Here is a 26,579-nt window from a genome sequence, read left to right on the forward strand (position 1 = left end):
TAGAAATGTTTGTAACCTAGTATATAAAGGTTGTTCTGAGCCAGTAAGGTGTGTCTTCTTCCTTTGGCACTAGCCAAGAAAGAAGCACCCGCTCAGCTGACCGAGAATAAAAGCTTGGTACCCGTCTTCCTGTCTTCCGTGCCTCCTTGGGGTAATTGACTAGCTCCAGGGGGAAACGAGCCTATTTGGCTAACAGTACCACACCATTATGGAGGATCCACACTTAAGTAACAATACTGAAATCTGCAGTACCAAAGGGATTCTTTGCCATTAACGGATCATTCTTTAGTTGTCCATTGTGAGTTTCTTCAACTTTCCTCTGAAACATCAAGTACTGGAGACATGCCACTGGATTAGATGGATCACTGATCCAATTCAATAGGCCAGTCCCTATATTCTTTACAACTGAAAATGAAGTTTTAATACAATCTAGCATTTTGACAGTTTTAATTAAATGGTAGTGGCAAAGTGGCTGAAAAGCAACCAATAATAAGCTATGTTCCACAAGTTACATAGAAGATAAAGGCCAAAATACAGCAAAATCGTTCTACAAGGAAATGAGTTATCATTAGACATAGTTTTGGAGAAGGGTTACCTCAGGAAGTGCTTCATTGTAGTGGCTTTGATGTTCCAGACACTCAATCCTCCTCAACCAATCACAGATAAAGTTGTTCTTGAAGAAATAACTGATGCTGTAGAAAAAAATTATATCTCTGTTAGTAAATAGGTCTAACAGTGTCTCAACACTCTCAGTTGTCAATGTATTTTTTCTACATACTTCCTGCAATTATTTTAAGAATTCTAATTCCAACAAAAATAGTAAGTTTATGTTCAAGTCCTCAGCCTGAAATCTTACCTATACTACTTTGCTCTATGCCTTTCTTTTTCAGATTACAGATTTTCTTAGATAAAGCCCAGGACTAAGAGCAAGAATGCCTCCCAGCAAACACTCTTCCATTGACTTCCTTGGAACTTGTGAAGTTGCAACATCGTCCCCATTTGTAACTGCAAAAAAACATGCACCTAACCTCACAAGGGCATTGTAAGCCTCTCTTCTTAAGCATCTGTAGCAGTATTTGAAGATCCTCGGATGAAAAGCACTAAATAAGTGCAAAGTATTATGACTGGATCCTGATTTGAGACATACATGGGAGACACAAGACAGTAACTACCCTTTCAGGCACCAAGATCCTTGAGGGGATATGTTTGCTGTCTTGCAATTTACTTCCTCACATTTTAATCAGCATCTCCACTAGACTCTTCTAAGACAGGCAAGCCTAGTTAAGTTCCATTGTGATTACCAGTTAGCTGAAAGCAGTGGGTGGAATTCAGATAAGAAGTCTGTTTCTGGGAAGCAAGCCTGTACACTACAGATTTCTGGGACTCTCCCCAGCAATCTCTTTTCTCCATAAGCTTCTAAAATGTAGCATTGTTTTCACCCTGAAATAATACTTCCAATAAGATGTAGAATTCAACTATTAATTTTACACAGCAAAATACTCAAAAGGATCAATAAAACATCTTCTATTTACCACCTTTCATCCAGGAGGATCCAAAAGCACTTTACAGACTTCAAATATACGGACCATTCATCCATTACAGAAAGGGAACCGCCAACCGGGTGGCACATTCTGTGCCAGTAATAAACTACATCACAGTTTTTAAAAGGCAGAGGAAGCAAAAATGTGTAAAAAAAATCTAATTACCTACATGCCAGATTTTCAAAAGAACTCAGTTCACATTTAGGCTTCTGATTAAAGGCCAGATTTTCACACAATTGGGCACCCAATATTTTGAAGAGTTCAGCATCCTTTTGAAAATCTTGCAGCTTTTTGGGGGGCTCAAAAGGAAGCTGAAGCCTGGAAAATCTGACCCCTTGTACTTTTGCAGGACCAAATGATATTGCTAATCTGATGCAAACTTCCCCCTCCCCCACTCGCCTTCTTCCACCTAGTGATCATTTTCCTTTCCTCTTTCTGACATCTCTGAATAGTATACTGTCATCTGTTGCAAAGAAAAGATCAAGTGCTCCATTTATAAAAACACAGCTATCCGGTTGGATCACATCATGCTGTTCGCTAAAAATATATAATCCCTAAACTGTGAAAGCTTCAGTCCATTTAGATTGTTTTTGACTGGCTGAATCATGCTGCTGTCCCCCGAATACAGCTGTAATTGCTACTGCCTGCTGTGACACCTGCTTGAAAAGGTGGACAGAGGCTAACAACAAACTCTGGCTCAGGCAGGCCTCTAAAGCTCCCTAGGGAAGCTTTTGATGTTCCTTAGACAATTTCAAGTGGAGGTGAAATGGGAGAGAAGGGCCAAGACTGGAGGGGACGTAAACTGCCCTCCCCCCATAGTTTTCTGTCTAAAGACATAATTTGTACAGCATTCTTATCGCTGGGTCTTAGCATGAGATAAATGAAACAGCCTTTAGTCTTAAAATATTCTGACCCATAATGACAGTAGGAGCAGGAGCAGGAACAGGAACAGGAACAGGACACAATCTAGGCCCTCTACTGGCTGTCACACATCACCCCTTGCTAAGCATATATGTTGCCCTCTGAGCATCCCCAATCAGTTCCTTCTTGAACTTTGTCAGTGAAGGAGCTTCCTGTTGGAGACTGCTTCTCTGTTACCAGAGCTCCAGATGAGAGACCAAATGCACTTATGGTTCTGCACCCAAAAATTCAGAGCTGCAGTGCTAGGAATCCTTAGTATTATGGGTTTGTGAAACCTTCTGTCTTCATGGGCCTCAAGGTCAGGTTCTGTGGAAAAAAGTAGAGCTGGTCTGAAGTTTTTGAAAAGTTTATAATTAAAAATTGGTCTGTTTCAAAAAGTGGTTTTAAAAAGGTCAATACTGGTCTGGGGTTTTTCTTCCTTTTTTCATATCAAAGTTATTATTTTAAAAGCAAATACCTCAACAACATGTGTTTATGAAAAACTCTTGTTTTGACAAATGAAAAAAATGTTGATTATTAGGGCCTTACCAAATTCAGGGTCCATTTTGGTCAAATTTCATGGTCACAGGATTTTAAAAATAGTTAGCTGAAATCATGAAATTATTTAAATATGAAATGTCATGGTGTTGTAACTGTAGGGGTCCTGACCCAATAAGGAGTTGGGGAGGGTCACAAAGTTACTGTGTATGGGGGGGGGGGGTCGCAGTATTGCTACCCTTACTTCTGTGCTACTGCTGGCAGCAGTGCTGCCTTTAGACCTGGGCAGCTGGAGGGCAGTGGCTGCTGGCCGGGAGCCTTGTTCTGACGGTAGAGCCATTGCCAGCAGCAGAAGTAAGGGTGGCAACCGTGGCATGGTATGGTATTGCCACCCTTACTTCTACACTGCTGCTGGCAGGGCACTGCCTTCAGAGCTGGGCGCCCAGCCAACATCGCCACTCTCTGGCCGCTGAGCTTTTAAGGCAAAGCAGAAGGTGGCAATACCGCGACCACCCTAAAATAACCTTGTGACCTCCCTGCAACTTCCTTTTGGACAGGACACCCAATTTGAGAAACGCTGGTCTCCCCTGTGAAATCTGTGTAGTATAGGATAAAAAGCACACAAGACCACCAGATTTCACAGTCCATGACACATTTTTCATGGCTGTAAATTTGGTAGGGCCCTATTGATAATGCTTTAGATCAGTGTTTCTCAAACTGGGGTCTGCAGACCCTTGGGGATTCCTAGGGGTCCATGGGTCCCACTGATCAACTTCTCTCCCTCCCTCCCAGAGCCTTCTGCACACTAAAAGTCTGGCGGTGCAGTGGGGCTAAGGCAGGCTTCCTATCTACCCTGGCTCTGCACCATTCCCGGAAGTGGCTGGCACGTCCCTGTGGTCCCTGGGGTGTGGTGGGGAGGGGGTCTCTGTGCGCTTCCCCCCCCCCCAAACACCAACTCCGCAGCTCCCATTGGCCAGGAACTATGGCCAATGGGAGCTGCGGGGGTGGTGCTTGCAGCTAGGGGCAGTGAGCAGATACCACTTGGCCCCGCCACCTAGTAGCCACTGTCAGAGGGATGTGCCAGTCGCTTTCAGGAGCTGCCCAAGGTAAGCACCTCCCAGCCGGGGCTCACACCCCTCACCCCCTCCAATCCCAGCCCAGAGCCTGCACCCCGCACCCAAATTCCCTCCCAGAGCCCACACCCCATCCCGTTCCCAAACTTCTTCCCAGAGCCCACACCCCCTCCTGCACCCCAACCCCCTGCTGAAGCCTGGTGAAAGTGAGAGAGAGTGAGCAAGCGGAGGTGGGGCCTCAGAGAAGGGGCAGGGCCAGACCTGAGCAGGGGGGCTTGGGGATCCCCAATTTTTTTTAAATCAAAATGGGGGTCCTTGGGTTGCTAAAGTTTCAGAACTGTTACTTTAGACAAAAATATCTAAAAAAATTTTTTTTAAATCGGTCCACTTCAAATCATTTGAAACTTAAATGGCTTTGAAATTACTCACAAAACTAGCTTTTCTCTTTTTAAACCAGTTCTAGAAAATAAAAGGATAAAGGTTAGGACTGAAATTCTACCCCCATTGATGTCAATGGCAAACTCTCATTGACTTCACTGGGTTCAAGATTTTACCCTAGGAACTTAAAAAAACTAGTCCCCAAATGCATAGATCTGGCCCAACACCAAGTATGGGAAGCCTTTGGTGTTAATGAGATGGCAGCAAAGGTTACTGCCTCAAGAATACACATCTATTGCTCCTATTGGATATAGGCAGGCAGCCAGACTCCACCCAAATGGCCAAAGAGAGCAGAGCTGGTAGAGGGGTCTCTTGGTCCTGAGTCCCATCTCCCATGTAGGTGTAGAAACTTACTCTGATTGGTGGGTAGTATCCATACTCAGCATGGGATGGCCAGTCAGGGACCCTCAAGCAAGTTAACCAACCCCACTAAGACATGCTGGGAAACTAGGTCTGGGGCTGAGACTTCTGTAAAATGGTATCTTCAGAGAAGTAGAATTAAAAAGTAGTTTTCCTTTTATCTACATCACCACCTTAAATGCTGTTCTTTTTTAGAAGCCCAGCAGTATTCACTTCTAGAGAGTGGTTTCTTACACTGCAGGAAGATGTACCCGGTCTTGACTGGATACATACTAGACTATTTATGAAATTACAACAAATTAGAACAGCCAGAACTATTCCCTTACAATTTATTTTCACCTAGAATCTTTATAATGCATTTCCACAAAAATGTAACAACTCAACAGTATGTCAGCTGCTTCCAGCAAAACTAACTTGTCAATGATTTTTTTAAAAAGCAACTAAAGGATGCTACTTATGAACAGTGTGATTCAATTAGCTTGAAACATTTCATCTAAACCTAATTCTATGTTTGGAAAAGTGTCCTGCGATAATGAAAGAGACTCAGCTAGTGGTCTCCTGTTTTCTGATCAAAGAGATATCAGAAGGAAATTGATAATTTCTCTTTAAATTGGTTGCCTGTAAGTCAAGAATGCTTACATTTCTGTCTTTCTGTGCAAAAAACAGGAACAAAAAACCTCCATGGGTGGTATGGTACCAGGGCAGCACACACTACCAGATTTGTTGGAAGATCCAGAGAGAAGAAAATGCTATAAATAAAGGTTTACAGCACATCTTGGATTAGCAGCAATGAGACACTTTTTAAAGAAAAAAATATTGTTTATAGCAAATATTGACTTTTAGCTCTTAAATGATTCTTACGGTTGATTATATCTTGCCATGCTAGATGGAAACCAACAGCAATCTGAAAGGTTAAGATTTGCTAGAGGCAGAGATAAATCAAAGGTAAACTGCTAGATTTCACAAGTTATGGTTTTGTTTAAGGACAAAAAAAAAGGTCCCTTGGGCACAACTGAATAAAGAAAAATCACCCTATTCAAATAAAATTTAATTTCACAAAGAAAAAGATTGAAAAGCGAGGCAGTTTCGTTTGTTTCACGGAGGCCTAAGTGTGCATTTGACTAGCAAACTCATCTGACTCACTAATGTTTATTGTAGAGCTTCAAAGACTTATGTTTGAGTCATAAGAAAGCATCAGTGCTGAAAATGCAGTGTACTGACAATACACAGGTGACCCATGATGAAGACATAGAGATGACTCCACATCATTAGAAAACTTGTAATTGTTGCTGGTCCCTTTTTTTAATGGGATGTAGATAATCAGCACAAATCACATCATTTGTTGTTGAAACTGCCTCACTAAAGAAAATACGGGAGTTGTACAAGGTTTTTGTTTGTTTTGGTTTTGAGAGTCAGCCATTTTAGAATCTCCAGAACCTACACTTTTTCATTTAAAAAGTATTAAGTCTAGTCCTTATGGTTGCAAAGTAACCATCACATCATGAACTATGTTTAACCAACATAGTGATCTCTGCCTCTGACATGGTCTACACTAGCAAATTAGTCAGTTTAATGACATCAGTCAGGAGTGTGAAAAATCCACACCTCCCTGAATGGCATAGTTAAACTGACCTAAGTCCCCATGTAGACAGTGCTAGGTCAATGGAAAAATTCTTCCATGGACCTAGCTACTGATTCTCGGGGAACTGAATTACTTATGCCAAGGGGAGAACTCCCCCTCCTCCCATTGGTGTAGGTAGTGTCTATGCTAAAATGCTACAACAGCAGAGCAGCATTTCAAGTGCAGGCAAGCCCTCTGGCTGCAGACAGTCTGGAGCAATATCTATAAAAGGTGTGATGCTCCTCATTCACCTCAACAGTGTTTGTGAGGAAGGTTGTCCATTGGTTAGAGTGCTAGCCTAGGTTGTGGGAGACTGCGTTCAATTTCTCCTCTGCCACAAACATCCTTTGACACCCTGGGCAAGTCACTTCATCTCTCTGAGCCTCCATTCCCCATCTGTAAAATGGGGATAACAGCACTTCCTTGCCTCACAGGGGAGTTGCAAGATAAGTATGTTAGAGATTGTGAAGTGTTCAAATACAACGGCAATTGGGCAATGCAAGCACCTTAGACAGGCACATCACTGAAACCTAATGATGTTAGTGCAGCAGTTTTTAAACTGTTCTTAATGGGGTCGCCAGAGCCAAAGCCCGAGCCCAACTATTCACGGTCGCAACCTGAGGGCTTCAGCCCTGGGTAAGGGGGCTCAGGTTACAGACCCCCTGCCTGGGCCTGAAGCTCTTGGTCTTGGGCTTTGGTCCCCCACATCCAAGGCAGTGGGTCTCGGGCTTGGGCTTTGCCCCCCTAATACACACACACACACACACACACAGCAGTGGGGCTCGGGCAGGCTCAGGCTTCAGTCTTCCCTCCTGGGGTCATGTAGTAATTTGTGTTGTCAGAAGGGGTCACAGTGCAATGAAGTTTGAGAACCTCTGTGTTAGTTAATGCTGTTGACGTATACACTATTTCACAAATAGCAAAAAAGAGGTCAGCTGACATCACTGCATGCAAGATATAACAGGGAACTGATTTATCAGGAAGACAATTTGCAGGCAATGGTGTTTTGGCATCTCAAGTGGCTGGCAGCAGCATGGTTTGCGGCTGGAGCTAAAACTACACAATTTCTCCCTCCCTCAACTTGGCCCTTGAGCAAACAAACTGTATTAGTTGCTCCAAAATGGATACATTACCACCACCAAGGCAACAAAGAAAATAATCTAGAGATCTTGGATAGCAATACCAGGCAGTTAAACAGGAAATCAAAGCTTAAATTTAGACTCATTCAATCTTCTATTTCCCAAATCCGTAGAATATTGAGCATTTCAAATTTATCCAGCAGCATCAGAGCTTAAGTTCAAACACTGCATTTCCAGAGCACCCCTTGGTCAAGTGGTATATATAAAGTCACAGATGATGCCAGATTTAAACTCAAGCTTTCCTAGCCCTATGCATATTTTTCCATGGCAGAAGAACAGGTGATGCATGATTTGGCTGGAACTGTTTCTGACAACACTGGTTAGCTGAATAACAATGACCAGGTTTTACATTGTGAAGTCAAACTCTTTCATGGCAAAGGACAAAACTTGCCTACGTGAAAGTTTATTCTTCAGAAAGCTGCAAAAATTTCAGAACCCGACACTTTTAACAGTTTTCTTTCATAACTTGTTTCTCATGCTAAGTAATTTATAAAGACATTTTATAAATATTTGGTTGCATTTATGAAAGTCACAAAGGTGCATTCAAAGAAGTTCATGGTTTTCATGGCTTGTTCACTACAGTAGGTTTTTTAAAAATTAACCATTATCATCCAATGTGCAATATTCCTGTCATTTGTACTTTCATAAAGGGAATGTTAAATTGTATTTTGCATACAATGTCTGAGATTTGACTTGTTTAAAAATATTTTATATTATACATACACACACACACACACACACACAGACTCCCCCATGAATTTTGCCTCTTTTATTCTAACTTCACTGTGTCCTCTGTTAAAGATTGCCCTGGCAAAAATGTAGCACAGCGGTACGGGGATACCATCACAAGCACCAAACAGCCACTTGGACAACTGTTTCAAACTGCAAAACGCTGCTGCCCAATTTTTATTAATTTATTTTGCTTGCTTGGTCCTCTGCTTACTGTCTACAAGAGTTGAAGTCATGGTACCTTTGCTCCAGTTTTGTCCTCATTACTGACTCCTAAAAGCAACTGAATTCTAGGACTGCCTGAGAGCTTTGACAATTCCTAGTACACAACAGTTTATGGGAATGAAACATTGGCATCCTTCTGCTAACAATGAGTCAAAGGGCCAAATGCATCCCTGGTGTAACTTAGTTGAATTCAGTGGAATTAGATAAAGGACAAGTTTTTACTAGTATCTTCTGTGAGGTTTGCTTGGATCAAACAGGATTAAATTAACCATTCGATTAGCACAAGGCTGAACAAGTGCCAGTCAATAAGCACTTTAATTGCCTTCACACTGATTTTGGGTAACAACTGACATGAACATCTAAGTCTTACCAAAAAGACATGCAACCGAACAAAGCAGAACAGCCCTTTGAGGCAAAAGGAAGATAATTCAGCAGCATCAATCTAGAAATTCAGGGAAACTCCAACATGATCCATATTGATTGAGCAGAAATCCTTCCTATGGTAAAAAGCTCTCCTGCCATTGCATCCAGACAGATTTTGTGGTAGTGACAACTTTACCCTGATGCTACAAGAGGCAGATAAGCTGAAAAGGGGTGTGTGAGAGAAAACTATCCTTGTGTTAACATTTCATGGACCCAAATGACTACAACAGGACTCAGGATATACTTTACTCCAGTAAAGTGAGCCGTATACAACAGTTCAGCAGAAGGATGGCACAGAGGAACGTTATTTTTATGAAGCACCGAGATCCTCTGATGGAAAGTGTTATGTAAGTGTTAACTATTTATCACGGTCCCTCTGAGGATTGCAGGACCCCAGACACAGCTAAAGAGCAATACAATGAACTTCTGATGAGTCTGCAGTTGAGCTGACTCAGAAATGAGGAACAGTTATTTAGGCAATTCTATGGCCTATTGATTTGGCTCCTACTTGGTGCTCAGTGAACTGTTCTGCATGCTGAGGAAACCAGAACAATTCTGTGTGTATGTACGTGACCTTGCTGGGAGCCCTGATTGTGTGCACAATGCACAGCAAAGCACATTTTATGGATTACATTGTAGAGCAAGCTCTATGTGTTTTAACAGGGTTTGAAAGAGTTCTATATGCTTATGGAGAGTAGGAAGTTTTCCCAACCAAGTGCTTTCAACTTCTGCAGCCAGTAAGCTTTAATTTTATTTGAGAAGTTTGTAGACTGTAAAGCAAACATGGCAAATGTGAACCTGTTATAAACTGATTCAGGGGCAACTTCCCAAGGCTGCAAACAGGCTCAGTGCTTCTGCTGCTCCTGATCATTTCTCCCAAACTACAGCAATCATCATAGTCTTGTCAGTTTTCAATGTCCCTATTCACAATCCTCTGGCTAACCATGAACTGATGCGAATTAGGTCAATTTCACTCTTCTGCTGCTTGAGATCGCTCTGAGCGGCACCAGAGGCAGGCATTGAAGCTAGTTATGGAAGAAGAAAACCCGAACAAGGAAGCTATGACCTGAGATGGGTACTGGGAACATTTACAGAGAGTAGCAGAAAGAGCCCACCCTAGCAGCAGCCAGGCAACTGAGGCCTCAGCGAGGCTTGATGGGGGCTAAGGGCAGAGACAGACTGCTTTGTCTCCACTGCAGAAGAAAGAAGGTTTTGGAGACCAGGAAAGAGATTCCAATCTATCACTCAACTAACAGGCAGAGACTGATATGAAATACAAAATCAAGCAGGGTCCAGGAGCAGCACCCTGGTAGGAAATCACACACCAGACCCATTTCCCAACAACCGGGAAAGGAGTGTGTGGAAAGAAAGGGCTGTTTATCATCAGGGTGTTATCTCTGGGCAGTGACTATTCCCACTCCCACACCCCTCTTATGCTGTTAAGTGTCTGGTAAAATTTCCAAGCTACTTGTAAGAGTTGGTGTGTGTGTGTGTGTGTAGGGGGGAAATATAGTGTTGACAAATAGATTTTTGGTGTAAATAGAGTCAGGAAGGAGTCAAAGAACACAATATGGCAGAGGGAAGAGAATGCTGTAAGTGATTAAAGGAAGATAAAAGGAATACAAGATACACAACATGATCTACTGAAGAAAAGAAGAAGTGGAGTAAACTCAGGAAGAGTAAGAAGCTATAATTAAAGCAAGAGACAATCAGCAGTAAATGACTTTTTTAAAAAAGTTCATTAAGTAGAAAGTTGATTGAAAGCATTACCATTATATCACTCAAAATCCAATTGTACACAAACACAACCATTACACTGCAAAGGATATGTAGGTGAAGATATTTTCAGCCCATGAGGTAGATAGGTTCTGGGCAAAATTTTTAAGCTCCATCTTTTTATCACTTTACATAGTTGTATTTTCAACATTAGTTTCATTGTCTTTTTTTTTTTTTTAATTGAAAAAGAAAAAAAAGGGAGCAGTCACAGAAGTCCAAGTTTCCCGAAAATTGATGACAGGAAACATGATGCGAATTCAGTAAGGATGTACAGTCCATGCCATCTTAGAGATTGTGACCTACATGCTGAAGCTAATAGCGATAAACTTGCCAGGAGAAAGATCTTACGGTTGCATTGCAGCAAATGATGCTGTGATCCTGCATCTTTGTCATACTATGGAATGAGTCCTCTTGGACTGTGTATACAAACCAAATAATTTCTCCAGAGAACATAGTAACACTGATGTAGAAGTTCCAGATGTCACAAGAATAGGAGGGTAGAGTTTCTTATGAACACCAACATCACTTGTGAAAGAGAGGCTTTTACAATAGCTTATGTGATAATGTACGTGACATGAGCTATGTTCCATCAGTTGCTCTTGTGGTGAGTAAACTCTGCAAGATGAAACTCAGGACTCCCTTCTCTTTCACTTGGATTTCCCCCACAGAAATGATCAGACTCCTCTTAGTTTGTAAGTTTCAGTTTCATTCTGCTTACTTCGATTTTTTTCCTTCTCTTTTTCATAGGAAGCAGCAATAGCTGTGCCCATGCAATCTGTATGTAACACAACGAATGTTTCAGTGCTACATTTCCGCTTCTGCACAATACAAAACTGAATAAGGTTTTTCATTTTATCTTTATCCAGTGCTGGGCACGGTACAAACACATAGTGATAGTTCTTGCCCCCAAGAACACGGAATTTACACAGATAAGACAGGCAACGGGTGGAAGATGAAACATGGCCACCTCACAAAGGCCCCTGCAGTTTTGACCAGGGTGCCCTTGCGGAATGGCTTCCATACACAGCAGATGCATGGGAGGCTTGTTGTGAAGTCACTGTTCCCTTTTTAGCTCAAGCCCAGGGTTTAAAGGATATGAGAGCGGGCACAACTCCATATCTGCTGCTAGAAGCAAAGGGAGAACACCCCTTCTCCCTGGCTTAGGCAAGCTGTGTTCCCCTCTCCTCTTTGGCTGGTACGATGAGAGTTCTCCTCATTCCCTCCCCCACACCAGCTCTCCTCATGTTTTCTCACTGTTGCCTGTGCCGGGGACTATCAAATCCCAAGAAATTAACAATGGGGAAAAATCTGCCCAAAGAAATAACGCTCTCAGTTGTCTTCCAAAGAACCAGAACCTGTTTCATCGCACACATCCAGCTCACCAATGTTATCGAGACCTGCAGGAAACACGGTAACTGAACGATGTCAGTTATCAGCAGGGCTGTAGTTTTGTCAAGGTACGTTTGGGGGAAAAGCTGACCTGTTTAGTATGATGATCGCCATGCCAGAGTCATGGAAACTGAGGAGAACTTCCAAGAACTACAGGCACTGGTTTGTACCCAAAGTGTTTCCATTCTTAGCACGTGCGAGTCCTCCTTGTTGGCACTGTGATCATAAAGGATAGTTGACACAGAAGTTGCCACACTACAGATGGATGTACTCTCATGACCTGAAACACTGTGGAGGAGGGTGAGAAGCACAGATCCCATAATTTTTCTTTTTCCATCATATTTGCATGGTAACCAATACCAAGCCCACTGAAGTCAATGCAAAGACTTCCATTAATGTCTTTGGATTTTGGAAATGGCCCATAAAGCAATGTGTTCCTGGTTCATGCACCAGCAGAGCAGCATCATGAACATAGAATGACCTGGATCTTATGTGTTCTTTTTTCCTCTAAACTGAATGACTTCAGACACAGACACATACTATTGGCTGTAATTAGAGACTTGTTTACATGTATTATGTAAGAGGTAAATGGTATCACTATTTATTTTAGGTTTAAATTTCACAGGCATGCTATGTTTTTCCCAGTTGATGTCTTCCTTCCCCAATCGCCTCCATAAAAGCATTAATTGTGAATGAACAATGAATTAATGAAGAGCCAGCATCATCCAAGGAATTTTGGTCTGGGCTATGAGCTAGGAGTTCCTGAGTTCTAATCCTGCCTCTTGCATGGATTTGTTCTGCAGCCTTGGGCAAGTCATTTAATCTCTGCACTGCAGTCTCACCGGATATAGCTGACAGATAATAACTACAATTACCTACCTCACAGGGCTGTTGTGAGGATCAACCAATAACAGTAAAGCACTTTGTAAGTATTGTAACACTTAGGGGTAGGGGGGGAGATCATAGCTATAAAAGACTACACGTGCAATTCATTTTGGGTGCAGAACCAAGATTCCAGCACCCCTGTACCTGCTAGGCCCCCTCCAAGACAAGCCCACTCCTCCAAGCACCTCTAACAAGTCACAATTTCCCTCTCGTCATACATCAAGTCTGCAAATCATCTTTTGAACCTCTCAGCTCCTTCTCTTCACCTCCTGACACCACAAACCTCATCACAAACCCTCATCAACCTACAACTCTCAGTGTTACCCTCACCAGCATCAGTGATCCCCACTCTCCATCTTATTTCACCTAAGTCCAATCATCCACCTTCATTTTATTCACTCCTCATTTTGGATCTCCCCAAATCACCTGGTTTCCTTCCCAGCACTCTAGCAAGCTCATCTGGATTAGGACTCTCCTTCCTTCCATAAACTCCTGAGAAATGTTCTGCTCTCCCTGGGCTTGTGGTCTTATGATGATCTATACCATCAAGCAACAAAGACTACTGAGGAGCATCAGACAAATCTTCTTCTCAATGAGGCTTAGCAGACATTCATGAATGGTACAGAGACTAACTCTCCCAAAGACCCAGTGGCATTTAGAACCAGTAGGTCTTGCTCTCCAGCCAGCCCAGATTTTTCTCTTTGCAATTTTCTGCTAGTGCTGCAAGTGGCCCATGGAGCAAATAAAGCTCTCCTTGGTCTGGTTTTGTGCATCTTATACCTCCTCTATATAATAAAGCAGGATCAGTGCTAATGATGATTGCAGCTGGGCCAGTGCTGATCACAGTTCAGCTCGGAGTACAAACCTACTCTGAGCAGGATTAGAATACAAGGTACTTAATTTGCCAGCACCCACCTGAAACCTTGTGTACCTCAGTGCTCCCACTACTGAGCTACACCTGCTAGCAACAATGGGAATTTTAAAAGAAAAGAAAAGCTAGTGCAGCACAGCCTTAAAGTGCCATAGCTTAAGTATAGTTTAGCATTCTGGTTGTGTTAGTAGTACTAGTCTCATCGGCTTACAATTCTGTGGCAAGGTCAGTAGAAAAAGATCTTTTGTCACTTAACAAAATGCTTTGCTACATAGAACTAAGGACAGTATCTATCTACTAAAACTTTGTGCAATACCTGTCCTGTGGGCTCTGACTCCCAAAGGGTTAAGAGGCACTTTCTACACTGCTGACATGATAACAAATAAATAATAATATATAGAGATATACCTATCTCTCAGAACTGGTAGAGACCCTGAAAGGTCACTGAGTCCAGCCCCCTGCGTTCACTAGCAGGACCAACTACTCATTTTGCCCCAGATCCTTAAGTGGCCCCCTCAAGGACTGAGCTCACAATCCTGGGTTTGGCAGGCCAATACTCAAACCACTGAGTTATCCCTCCCCCTTTATATAACTTTATATATAGGCCTATTCCCTGAAATGCACTAAAAACTAGTAGGAAAGTTAGCAGTGTTTTGTGGGAAATCTGTAGCATTCATTGATATTCAATGGTTTCCTGAAGTTTTTTCTACAAATGGCTATTAGTCTTAATGTGAAATACATCATCTCTGAAAAACAATGCCTATCAGTTTCAGACAAGAATCTAGGTAGGTAATAAACAATCTATTCCAAAAGTGAAACTGACAACCACACTTAACATTTCTAGCAACAGCTTTCACCAACTCTAAAAACTAAGACATTAAATTCAAATATGTGGCACTGCATCTGGATTCTCCATGCTTGGCTTAGAAATGTGACTATCCCAAATATATTTTAAAGGTAACCACAGAAAGATGCTATTGTCTGTCATCACTTCTCCTAAAATCTAATTTATTTATCACCATGTAACAGGATGAAAAGCATGCAATGCATCCTCACAGAAATTACTACAAGTAGGCATCAGTGCTCAATTAAGCAAGATGAGCAGCACATGTACATTGAACCATTTCAACTATTCATGGCTGGACAAGTACGCAAAATAGTTCTTTCACTGTGTAACCAGATGTTTGAAACAGGAGATGACAATAAGCCAGCAGCAGTGCATCTGGGAAATATATGCTGTAGTACAGAAAGGAAATTTAACTTTATTTCCTTTATTTTATTTCTCTGTTACTTTAGTTTTCTACTCTCCAAAAAGGTACCCCCAATTTAAAAGTGATCTCTAGGTTTACAACCACAAAAGCATGGAGATAAATAATTTCTCTCATGCATTTTCTAAAATGGCTCCTTTGTTTCAAATGCCTTTGTCACCAGAACTGTTTGTTATCTGAATGTTGAGCTGCTGGGACTCGACAGTAACAGTACTTCTCATCAATTATTGAATACACGGTGGCCTCTTTCCTCTAATAATTTTTTTTAAAAAGGCAGGAGTGGGCAAGGAAAAGGGTAGAGGCTGGTGGGGGATATAAACTTGAAAATTACAATTATGGTGATTCCAGAGCAAACTTTAAAATGAATGGGGGGTTGCATGAGATAAGCACCCCAAGGGGCCTGATTCTGATCTCACAGCAGTATAATTCCATTGACTTCAGTGGAGTTATTCACAATGGTGCAATTGAGATCAAATCTGGCCTCAGGTGTTTCTCTCTGCTTTCCACCATATTGGCAACTCCACTTTGTATTAGGATGGTTGTCAAACCATCTGCATGACACAAACACTGCAGAGCTGCAGAGCAAGGCACCTGGATATCTGCCCAGAATTTGCTATCCTCCCTCTCAGTGCTTTCGGATGTTTTGTTTGTGTGCTTAAGTGCAAGAAGCAACCTAATTTCTCTAACACATAAAATCCCACTGAAATCCAAAAGTCCAAAACGTAAAAGGGACAAACTTTAACTCCAATGATTTTAATGACAGTTACTCAGCTAAATTCCAAAAGAAAAGGAGACGTTTCATGCCAGTTCTGGGGGATTACAAATGTGTGTCACTGGGCTACACACGGTCACTATAAAAACGTAGAGCATTCTGCCAAGGATAAAATAAAAGCCTCTTTTCTCCAGCACTTACCTTCGCTGGCTACTCCCTCCCCTGACAGCGACCTGGGAAAGGCGATATGGCCGTGAGTAGCTGCCCTAGCACGAAGGCAGGCTGTAACCACAGTCACCAGAGTCATCAGATCATCAGCTCAAAGAAACTGCTCCACACACTAGTGTTTACAGCCCTGCCACAAGCCTACAGCGATCACCGCAGCATCCCCCCATTCCTGGCCCATGGAGCAGGCAGGGAAGCCGCTGCCCTTCTGGCTGCGATGCGGATGGCACTGGGGTGCTGCCAGGCGAGACCTCGCACCCTCTGCGCCCCAGGAGCTGGCGCCTCTCCAGGATCAGATACACCGTCGCTAGGCGACCTGCACGGAGCCCAGGTCCAGCCACTGAGAGCAAAGAGCAGGAGGCGGCTGCTACCAGGCTACACAATGCACCACGCCCGGGAGGCTGCACAACCAGAGCCGGGGAGCAATGCAAAATGCGCAGGGGGGTGGGGGTTACACACTGTTGCTCGGTCTGTCTGGCAGGGAACCCTGCTGCCGGGCTCCGTCTAGGGCAGCGCGGCCACGTGCAAGGGGAAGGAGGGGGGTTTACAAGGCGCCCGTGCGGCTCCCTCACCTCTCTCCTGCCCGCGGTGGGTGCTACGGTCCCATAGCGGCACAGACCCGCCGCTCGCCAGCCTCTCCCCCGCCCCTCGGCAGCTGCCGCAATGAGCCGCTGATTCCGCTGCAGCGGGAACAGGCTGCGCGGCGGCGCTGCTGGAATGTGGGTCAGGAGCCGCCGGCTCGCGGGGAGGGGGCGGGCAGAGGAGCCGCGGGCGGGGAACAAGATGCGGCTGCCACCTACTGACGAGGGCTGAGAAAGGGGGTCAAGCGCCTGCGGCCCCTGTGTGCCCTGGGGCAGGCGGGACATTGCCCAGGGCCCCTGCGTGTGATGGGGAATGGCTGCCATAGCACCGCCCCCCCCCGGCAAAAGAAAAGATAAAACTGACATGTCTTGAGGGAGAGTTTTTGCCACGCTAACATTAGCGCTTGACATGTCCCCAGCGCTCTACAGGCATTAAGGGACCAGGGCTGGCCCTAATCCAGCAAATCACTTAAGCACCTGCTTAACCCTGAAATTAATGGGCCTACTTGAAGTTAATCATGTGCTCAGATGCTTTACTAGATGGAGGAGGGCAGGATGCTCAGCACCTGAAAAGATTGAGGCCTGAGCCAGGGTCTGAGTTTGTGGGTGTGGCTTTGCACCAGGGATAAACTGCATTCACTGTTCTGTGCCCACTGTCACTTCATGCTTTTTCACTGGCAATGTGTTGCATGCACAGTTTATTGCAGGCATTGAACTGCAAGCTCAGCAAAGATGAGCTAAAAATGCTACATACAAAATTCTTTGCATAGTGGACTACAGCAGTCTTAGCGTAGCAGCTGTGTTAGTCTGTATCCGCAAAAAGAACAGAAGTACTTGTGGCAGCTTAGAGCCTAACAAGTTTGTTTCAGCATAAGCTTTCTGTTCTTTTTACAGCAGTCTTAATTGCATTAGTCGTACTTACTGCATGCAGGCACTAGAAATATGCTGCTGTACTTTGAATTGTATATAATCTTTTGGTTCCCTTTTCCCTGTGCTCCTACTGAATACACTTAGAGGGTTGCCTTGTCTGAGTGTATTAGGTATCCCCAAGTGCCCTTCTCAGGAGGGGGCAGAAAGTTCTCTGCTCTTCAAGAACATAACACAGAGACTGAACCTTAAAAACAATGTAAGGTCACAGTTCTGCAGTCTGATCTATGTAAGCATTCTACTGCTCCCAGGCAGAGCCCCATTGATTTAAATGGGCTTCAAGTGGGTACAGCAGTTTGCTCGGTTAGGATTGATTTGCTCTAAATAGAAATGAGGATAGAGGAAAATAGGATTAAAACAAAAGAAATGGGCTGCATAGCATATTTAGTCCTACAGCTGGCAAAAAATAAACTGCTCTGGGTACAATTCATGTCATTACAGTAGAGAAGCATTTATAAAGATCAAATACATTCTAGCCAGCTTGTCCCTTTCTTCTATGTTCCCTTTCTTGGCTAACCTGCCAGTGAGATGCCCCTGCCCTCTAGTAAACTGTCATCTTCTGCTTTCCCCTGTCTCCCACCATCACACATATCAAGTGTCCTGGATCCCTCCCCTTCGTCCCACCCCTATAGTAGCCTGTGATCCTTTTGATCTTCAAAATGTAACATCATCCCAGGGATTCAATAAAGATATTTACATAGGTATCCCCTTTAAGGGAAGATGACAATCGTTTCTTTCATGAAATGCCCACAGAATGCTTTAAAGATAATTGCCATTGGGTAAACAGGTTAGGTTCCAGCTTTTCCTCCAGTTACATAGATTTCTCCAGATGTTTCTCTGAAGCTGTATGCAAATGTTCAGACCACACTGGCATCCATCCACTGTCCAATTGGTTGTCTGGTGTTGGAGGAAATCCCTGGGGATGCTAATTAACCTCTTTTCAAATGTTTCCCATCCCTGACCAAAGATGTGAACTTGAAAATAGCTCACTGCCTGCCTGTTAAAGAGACAAGGCTTATATTTCTTTTAATTCCTTTTTTACCAGTTATTTTTTCTCTATATCAAATATTACGTCCACAAATCCTTTGCTAAAAATGTCGAGGTTGCAAAATCAGGCACTTAGTAGTCAGGAAATGCCAGAATTAAGACTGCATGTGCAACTTTAATTCGGCTCCCTTGTGCGTATGCATTATGACACAATCTTTAATTAAATGATCACATATTGTGTTTTTTCCACAAGAGTCCTGCTCTCAGTTCTGATACCTCATCTCCAGCAGCTGGGAAAAGCAATTGCAGGGAAAGTCCTGTTCCGCCTTGTGCAGGCCTAGGCTGGACTCTGGAGCATAATCATTACAGATGAACTCTTTGAGGAATTTAGCTGCCAAACTCTAACAAATCTTTACTGACCATATACAAACTGGGATATTTCAGAGGCCTATAACTTGGCCAAATTTGAACGAGTCTTCACAGAGAGAGTATCAGAGGGGTAGCCGTGTTAGTCTGGATCTGTAAAAGCAGCAGAGAATCCTGTGGCACCTTATAGACTAACAGATGTTTTGGAGCATGAGCTTTCGTGGGTGAATACCCACTTCATCAAATGCATCTGATGAAGTGGGTATTCACCCACGAAAGCTCATGCTCCAAAACATCTGTTAGTCTACAAGGTGCCACAGGATTCTCTGCTGCTTTCACAGAGAGAGAGAGCAAAAAGCACATCCCTGACACCAGAGCAACATTCCCAACCCCTTCCTGAAATGTCAAGCCCTTGTTCCAAAGCATGGATGTGCTAGAGCTTCCATGAAAGTGGTTGTAAGGTTTTGGGGCTGGTTTTTTTTTTTTTGACATGAGCAAAACAGTGTAGTGTAACCCCTTTTGATCTGAGTGGCTAACCAAAAATTTGGGGGGTTGTAAGTGTTCCAGTTGGGAATAGAAATTTACAATGAAATCTGGTGTTTTCTTTGATGCAATCTTGGGGGGGGGTTTTCTGTGACCTCACAGGGAATCAAGTAGCAGGATACAAACAGTTCCCTTGTTTGTAGTTCCAAGCCTGCCTTTCCAGTCAACAATCTGTGCCCAAAAAGCGTTTTCTGTTAGCTTTATCTCGAGGCTACATCATTGTGTTTCCATGCTGTATCTGCTTGGCTTTTTCTCTCTGCTGTTTTGCTTCTGTCTGCCTCTGCTTGTATAGTCTCTCTCTGTCCCCCCTAGACACACATATGCAAAGATTGTGGAGCTCTCTCCTCAAAGTCCAAATTATTGGATGGGCTTGCACTCCCCCTTGTTTTGGGTGGGGCTTTTTAGCTATTGCTCAGCTATTGTAAATGAGGGGTGGAGGTCAAAATAGTTTAGAAGAGGTTTAACCCAATCAATTTAACAGCATTTCCCCCTAACACTATTTCACAAACATTCCTTTGTTTTAACTGAAAGTAAAACGAAAAACCTTAGCCTGAGGCACAACCCAACACCCCCCCCCCCGCCCCTTTCCAACTAATGGATCAAAATAACTGAGAATCAAGTCCAGTCTGTCACATTGACCACCTTCCAGCCCAAAGAACAGCCAAAATCTCCCAAGGCAGACTTTGCCATCCTACAAAATCTGGTCCCTAACATAGCAGATGTTGATAGGTAAATGGCTACAAGGATGTTCATAAAACTCCCAATAAGAAACAGAACACCCCAGCCACCTGTATAAAATCTTGTGCCCAGGAAATTTGTGGCATGTCTGCCTACACCCAGGAATTTAGAAATGGTAAAAATTGTAAAAATAAACACATTCAGGAGAAAAATACAAGCTCCCAGTAGTTGAGTAATGTCACACTCTCCCAGAAATGGCTCATGGAACCTGCTGGGAGTCATAAGGAAACAGCAAGGTCACCCACAAGATTAATTTATTATTGGAAAGAAGGTGACAGGAGCAGCAACAAAAGCATATACCAGCACAACTAGTTCAGATGTTAATATAAATCAAAAGCCAAAGCTACTTGTTATTTTGGATGGGAAATTTTTGTTGTTGCACATTTTACTGATGGAGACTAGGTTGATGCAAACTGTGTATAATATGCCCCTAAGAAGAACTTATCATGATTTTAACACCTACCAGCAATGTTCCTTCCTCATTGCCAGTGCCACTCAGCCACTGTTAAAGCATTGTTTGACGTTGCTATTCAATTAGTTTTCATGGGAAGCCAGCGCTTATATAGCTTTTATTTCCTCTTTGTTAAGTATAAAGTAGCATGGAGCATACGTCCCTCTGGAGATACATTTTCTTACTTTAGTTTTTTTAAAATGCAGTCAATAGCCCTGATTCAAACCCTACCACCTTTGCACCTGCCCTTATTTTGGGGGCTGGTAGGGAATTGCCCATCAACTGGTATATATTTCAGCAGCTTCAGGGCTTCTTTAATTTACTCTCAGCTGTCTATGGCTTCAAGGGGGCATTTTGTCAGTCGAGAATAGTCAGCACACAGCTGGTCACACCCTCTTCCTCAGTCATTCCATTGACACATTCCCTGTGCAAAGAGCTGTTTGCCGTCCAGAAGTCCTTATTCCCTACTGACCAGATCCACTGGCTTTATGTCATAAGTGACTTAATGGATTTTAATGCAACAGGCAACTGGGCCCAGTTTTATCATACATTTAATAGAAGTGTGCTGCCACATACAATGAAACTGCTGATAGTGGAGAAGCAGCAGTGGAATAAATACAGCTGAACTAAGAGCTTGTGTCTTTATTATTGCAGCAGTCCCCTGACAGTGAAAGACAGATTAAATTAAGGTGATGATCAGACTTCCCAGACTGAGGGAATATGCTGCTTTAGCAAGGCTGTCCTGGTATCCCAGCCTGTTGAAACATGTTTTGTTCCAGTTTCAATGTAAACAGACGTATGATCTCGGCCCATCTGCCAATGCACAGCTCCTCTTTCCCTGCAGCCACCCAACCCAAGCCCTACGTCAGGATAAACTAGGTGCAACTGTGCTGGGTCCTGGCATGATGGGACCTTCTAGTCAACAGTGGAACTCTGATGTGTGATGAAATTAAGGCACCCCAAATCTAGGTGCCCACCAGATTGTAAAAGACCATGGCTTAGTGAATCTCACACTAGCGTGTGCACAATAGTTCACTTCACACTAGTACTCTGCACAGACACAACTGGGCCATAAATTCATTGTTTGAAGAGGAAGAAAGAACACCAGGGGTCACTGCACAGGAGAATGTATGGTCTCCAGGAGGCTGGCAGGATGAACAGGACCCCATACTAAGGACACTAACCATCCAAAGCTATAGTGAAACGTGTTCACAGCCAACTCAACTCCAAGCTGCCAAGCTTGGCCATATACCCTAGTGACTAGTGCTTGTAATATAACCAGCCCCCCTCACCCTACTCCACCAGTGAAAGACTTCTACATCCTTCTATAACAAGTCCTTTATATTAAGCTCTTTACTATTTGCATAGGCAGCTAGAGCTTTAGTTTATACCAGGGTAGATTGATTTAAATCAAAACAATTTAAAATCACTGATTTTAATAATGATTTATATCAGCAATCAGGAAATCTTGATTTGATCATCAATTTTAATCTTGTTTTGCATTTGTACTTTTTAGTTATTTTCCTAACGAAAAAGATGGATTCTCATTCATCAGTAACCATTAAAACATTATTTGCAACTAACTATAACTTTTCCACTACATTTGATGCTCTTTTTTTTGCTAACCAGGAGGACACATTATATCTGTGCACATTTATTTATGCAAATATATATTTTTACTTACGTTTATTCAGATAATTACTTGTACATGTTTTATTATGTTAGAAAATGGTGAATGCTTCATTTCTTATTTACTAGAGTATGATTTATCTTTTCCTTGTGATTTGTGTCAAGTCCTCTTTGGATGGAAATTCATATTAAATTAAAATGCACAAAAACATTTTCATTTTTTATTAAATAAAACTACCTTGAAAGTACTGATTACATAAGAGAAAGTTTATTGAAAGATGTTTTACATTAAAACTAACTGATTTGCTAAACAAAAGAAGCATTATCTGTCATTAATTAATTGAACGGATTGTTTCTGGTCACCATGTCCTTTAAGATTTTACAACTAGTAGATCTCATCCTCTCCCATCTACTTTTTATTTATAGATTGGAAAAGGAAATCAAGCTTTCCTGCTTTTTCAACTCCAAACTGGTTTCTCAACTTTGAATGAACTAGTCATTGAACTGAACTAGTAGGATAAATTGAACTGAAGAAAATATTCTCTTTGCACCTGCAGGCTCGTTTAACACTTCAGCAAACTCTGCTTAGCCAGTGACTTGTAGCAGTTCAGTGATCTGACTTTCTTTACAACTTGACAGCAAACATGTTCTTCTTTATTGAATTTAAAGGATTTTTTAGTTTATAAGAAATTTAGGCCTTATGACAACATATGTTGTCAGTTTCCAGTTTAATTTAAATGAAAAAAACCCTATTTCAATTTTTAAATCTGTTTGTTGTTGTGGTTATTAAATAATTGATTTTATTCATCCTGGTTTATCTATTTAAATAAATAAATAGAAACAGAGGCACTGACTTCCTGAGTTCCCAGGGAGGGGGAGAGGTGCTCCACCCCCACTCTGCCCTAGGCCGTTCTCTCACTCCACCCCTTGCCCCAAGCCTCCACCCCTGCCCTGCCTCTTCCTGCCCTTGCCCCACCCTGTTCTCCCCCTCCCCCACATCTTCCTGCCCCTGCTCCTTCTCCCTCCCGCCTCAGCGCCTCCTTCATGCTGCTGAACAGCTGATGGTGGCAGGCAGGAGGCACTGGAAGGATGGGAAAGGAGCTGATTGGAGGGGCCTCCCATCAGGCAGGGGGAAGGGGAAGAAGCTGATCTGTAGGGCTGCCAGTGTTTGCTGGGCACGGGCATCCACTATTTTTTTTCTGTGGGTGCTCCAGCACCCCAATGAGTCAGTGCCTACGAATAGAAACATCAGTAAAGGATGTGGAATCAAGCTCTGTTATGGATCTATGAAAGTCTAATTTTATTGCACCAAATTCCTGTGTGTATTATAGTTTGCACTTCTATTGAGACTTTCATCTAAGGATCTTTGTTCATTTTTGGTTGGGTTACACCTCCATTTTATGTCTAACACAGCACTACATTCTGGAGATCCTGTATTCTTCACTGTATATAATAATGTGCCAGTTGTGTATGTAAATTATACTGGTATGTATGTGCTTAAAACACAAGCAGATAAATAAAGGTACACTGGGGAACACACTAGAAAAATGTATTATAGGGAACAATTTTGCTTAGGCAGAAAGATCAACTAGATGACATAATACGTCTTTTCTATTTCAAATTTTATGATTGTGTTTGACTAAAATATCTGATTACTCTAATTAAAAACATATTGATACAAAAATGATCATTTTTTGACTATGGTTGTGCCTTACTGCCCTACATTGGAACAGTTGTAGTTTCTAGTTTACAACAAGCATCACACAGAGGTATCTGCAAAAGACTGGATTCTAAGGGGCTTGACAATACTGATATTGTAGTAACGAAAGTTATCTGAAGAAGGCCTTTCACTATCAGATCTTAAGCCTCTTTCCTTATCACTTGGTTCATTTAGGGCGTCCCATTTTATTTCATTCATATTTGTTTGACTGAAGATGCTGTACAGTTTAACAGCGGAGTCAATAACAACAACATATAAATGATGACAATGTCAGAGACAATGTGTGTCAAGCTTACTCACGTAGCTTTCAGACAGATGACAGCTCAGTGAAGTGGCTAGTATGCTCATTTAGTTTACTCAACTCTTAATGTCAGTAATTCTGCTGGAAAGGATAATTTCTTCATATAAAGTAAAAAGTTTAATTTATTTAATGGAATGAATTGTTCCATTCATTCTTTCCAAGTAGAAAAAGCTCCGTAAATAAGACCAGGGATGTGAATATGAATTCAGAACTCCTCCTGCTAAGAATGAATGTTTTTTTTAGCAAAGGTGATTATAAATAGAACCGACTTCAACATGCTAGTTACCATCCAAATCTACCTGTACCCTTCACCTTTGTGTATGTGAAGAAATATGTCCACGATATATATTTACATATGAAAAAAAGGTATTTACAATAAAGAATGGTCCTTGAGTCAGATTCTGAATGATGGGAAGAATGAAGAGGAAATTAAAATATGTATGAATCCTTGTTTTCACGATTCTTCCTGATTAATAATATGCACACTTTGCATTTATATACTATATTTAATCCAAGGATCCCAAAGCACTGCACAAGCATTGATGAATTTTGTAAATATTATTATACCCATTATACAAATTGGTAAACTGAATCATAAAGAAGCTAAGAACCACAATTTCAAAATATCCTACTAATTTTGGATGCCTCAGTTTTTGGGCATCCAACTTGAAACACCTGCATCCTGATTTTTAGAGGTGCTGAGCTGAAGTCAAAAGGGGCTGCAGGGTCACAGCACCTTAAATTAGGTATCTCAAGGTGGGCACCTCAAATTAGTGTGCATTTCTGAAATGTTGGCTTAACTGATGTGCCAAGCTTAAAAAGTGGGCCAACTGCTGAGCCAGGATAATAATACAGGGGCCTGGTTCTTCTTCCACAGAATATAAGTAAATCTCATAAGTAACAAATCACTGGAGATACTCATATAGTGCTGGTGAGTGGGGATTGAAAGGATAGGCCCCCCTGGATCCCAATCTTTATAAGACATTGCCTAAATTTCTCCTACCTCCTTATTCTACTCAGTGAGAAACTTGCCTGGTGGAGGAAGTCCAAAAGACCTCCAAAAACTAACATGTAAATCATACAGTTCTCCAGTGCATGTAAACAATATTGTCCCCTTTGTAAACTGAGATTGCAGATTGGGTCTGGACTGCAAGTGCTGTATCTTTAATAAAATGTATTATTTCAGTTGATGGAGTGGACAAATTCATGGTGTTCCATCACTGTTTTTATGATATGTGAATACCCTCAAGGATTACTCTGGGAAGCTATGGTTTACAAAGAGATGGAGGAAAACAGAATGCCTGCATAGCAAATAGAGTAGTGAGGATCTTTGGGTAAGGTTGCATAACTTTCCGACTGCCTACCAAATCCTAATTGTTTGTGACAGAACTGGGTTTTGTCAGGTTAGTGCAAGAATTTGACTTCAGGGATAGAAGAGAATAATATTAATGAAAATCAGTTATTTTGAAAGTAATACTTCATGTCTCGCCTTCCATGTAGAATAACGAGCAAAAGGAGATTGTAAAGTAGCTGAAGGCGAGAGAATCATTTTCAGTCTTTGGTCTGCCTAAGAAAACACTAGTGTTTTCCAAATAAGTTGCTTGGACAAGCTATTCATGTTGAGGATAGTGATTTGGAGGGAAATCATTAGAATCATAGAATTATGGAATATCAGGGCTGGAAGGGACCTCAGGAGGTGATCTAGTACTACCCAGGGCCAATACCCAACTACATCATCCCAGCCAGGGCTTTGTCAAGCCTGACCTTAAAACTTCTAAGGAAGGAGATTCCACTGCCTCCCTAGGTAACTCATTCCAGTGTTTCACCACCCTCCTGTTGTCAGAGGTGTGTTGTCAGATGCTACCGGTGTGGTGCTCTGCTCTCTCCTTGTTGGTATCAGTCGGCTGCGTGCATGTGTTCCCTCTTTGTGCTGCCCCAGCTCTGCACAGCTAGCTGACACAGCAGACCCGAAGAGAACCCCCAAAGACCACAGAGTCTAATAAGGTACGAAGGCACGTCGACCAGGTTTATTGCTGTATTGGATACAGTAATAGTTCCCTCCAGATTGTTACTCTACAGGGCATACTACCAGGTACCCACGGTCAATGGACTCGGCTCAGTTAGTGGCAGGACTTTCCACTGCCCCCTCGGCCGGACAAAGACATCGCGCCAGGGATACATTCTTATACACAGGTACAAACAAGTTACACATCACTCCTGACGTACTGAGGTGCAACCCCTCTACGTAGCAAGGTACAACCCC

General features: G+C 42.5%; 1 protein-coding gene across 4 annotated transcripts in view; it reads right to left on the minus strand.

The window, feature by feature from the left end:
* The window catches only part of ELMOD1 (ELMO domain containing 1), a 70,748-nt gene extending 53,957 nt beyond the window's left edge, over positions 1–16,791 (minus strand). For 2 of the 4 annotated variants that reach the window (XM_032790708.2, XM_032790707.2), the window contains exons 1-2: positions 16,646–16,788; positions 596–692 (exon numbers count right to left, since the gene is read on the minus strand). In XM_032790708.2, the coding sequence (XP_032646599.1) occupies positions 596–612 (17 nt within the window). In that variant the 5' untranslated portion in view covers positions 613–692; positions 16,646–16,788. Of the gene's footprint in view, positions 1–595; positions 693–16,049; positions 16,476–16,645 lie in introns of those variants that run through there. The other 2 variants (XM_032790705.2, XM_032790706.2) reach the window with 2 other exon arrangements.
* Between the last annotated feature and the right edge of the window lie 9,788 nt (positions 16,792–26,579).

The sequence above is a fragment of the Chelonoidis abingdonii genome, chromosome 1, assembly GCF_003597395.2.
Source record: "Chelonoidis abingdonii isolate Lonesome George chromosome 1, CheloAbing_2.0, whole genome shotgun sequence".
Lineage (NCBI taxonomy): Eukaryota > Metazoa > Chordata > Testudines > Testudinidae > Chelonoidis > Chelonoidis abingdonii.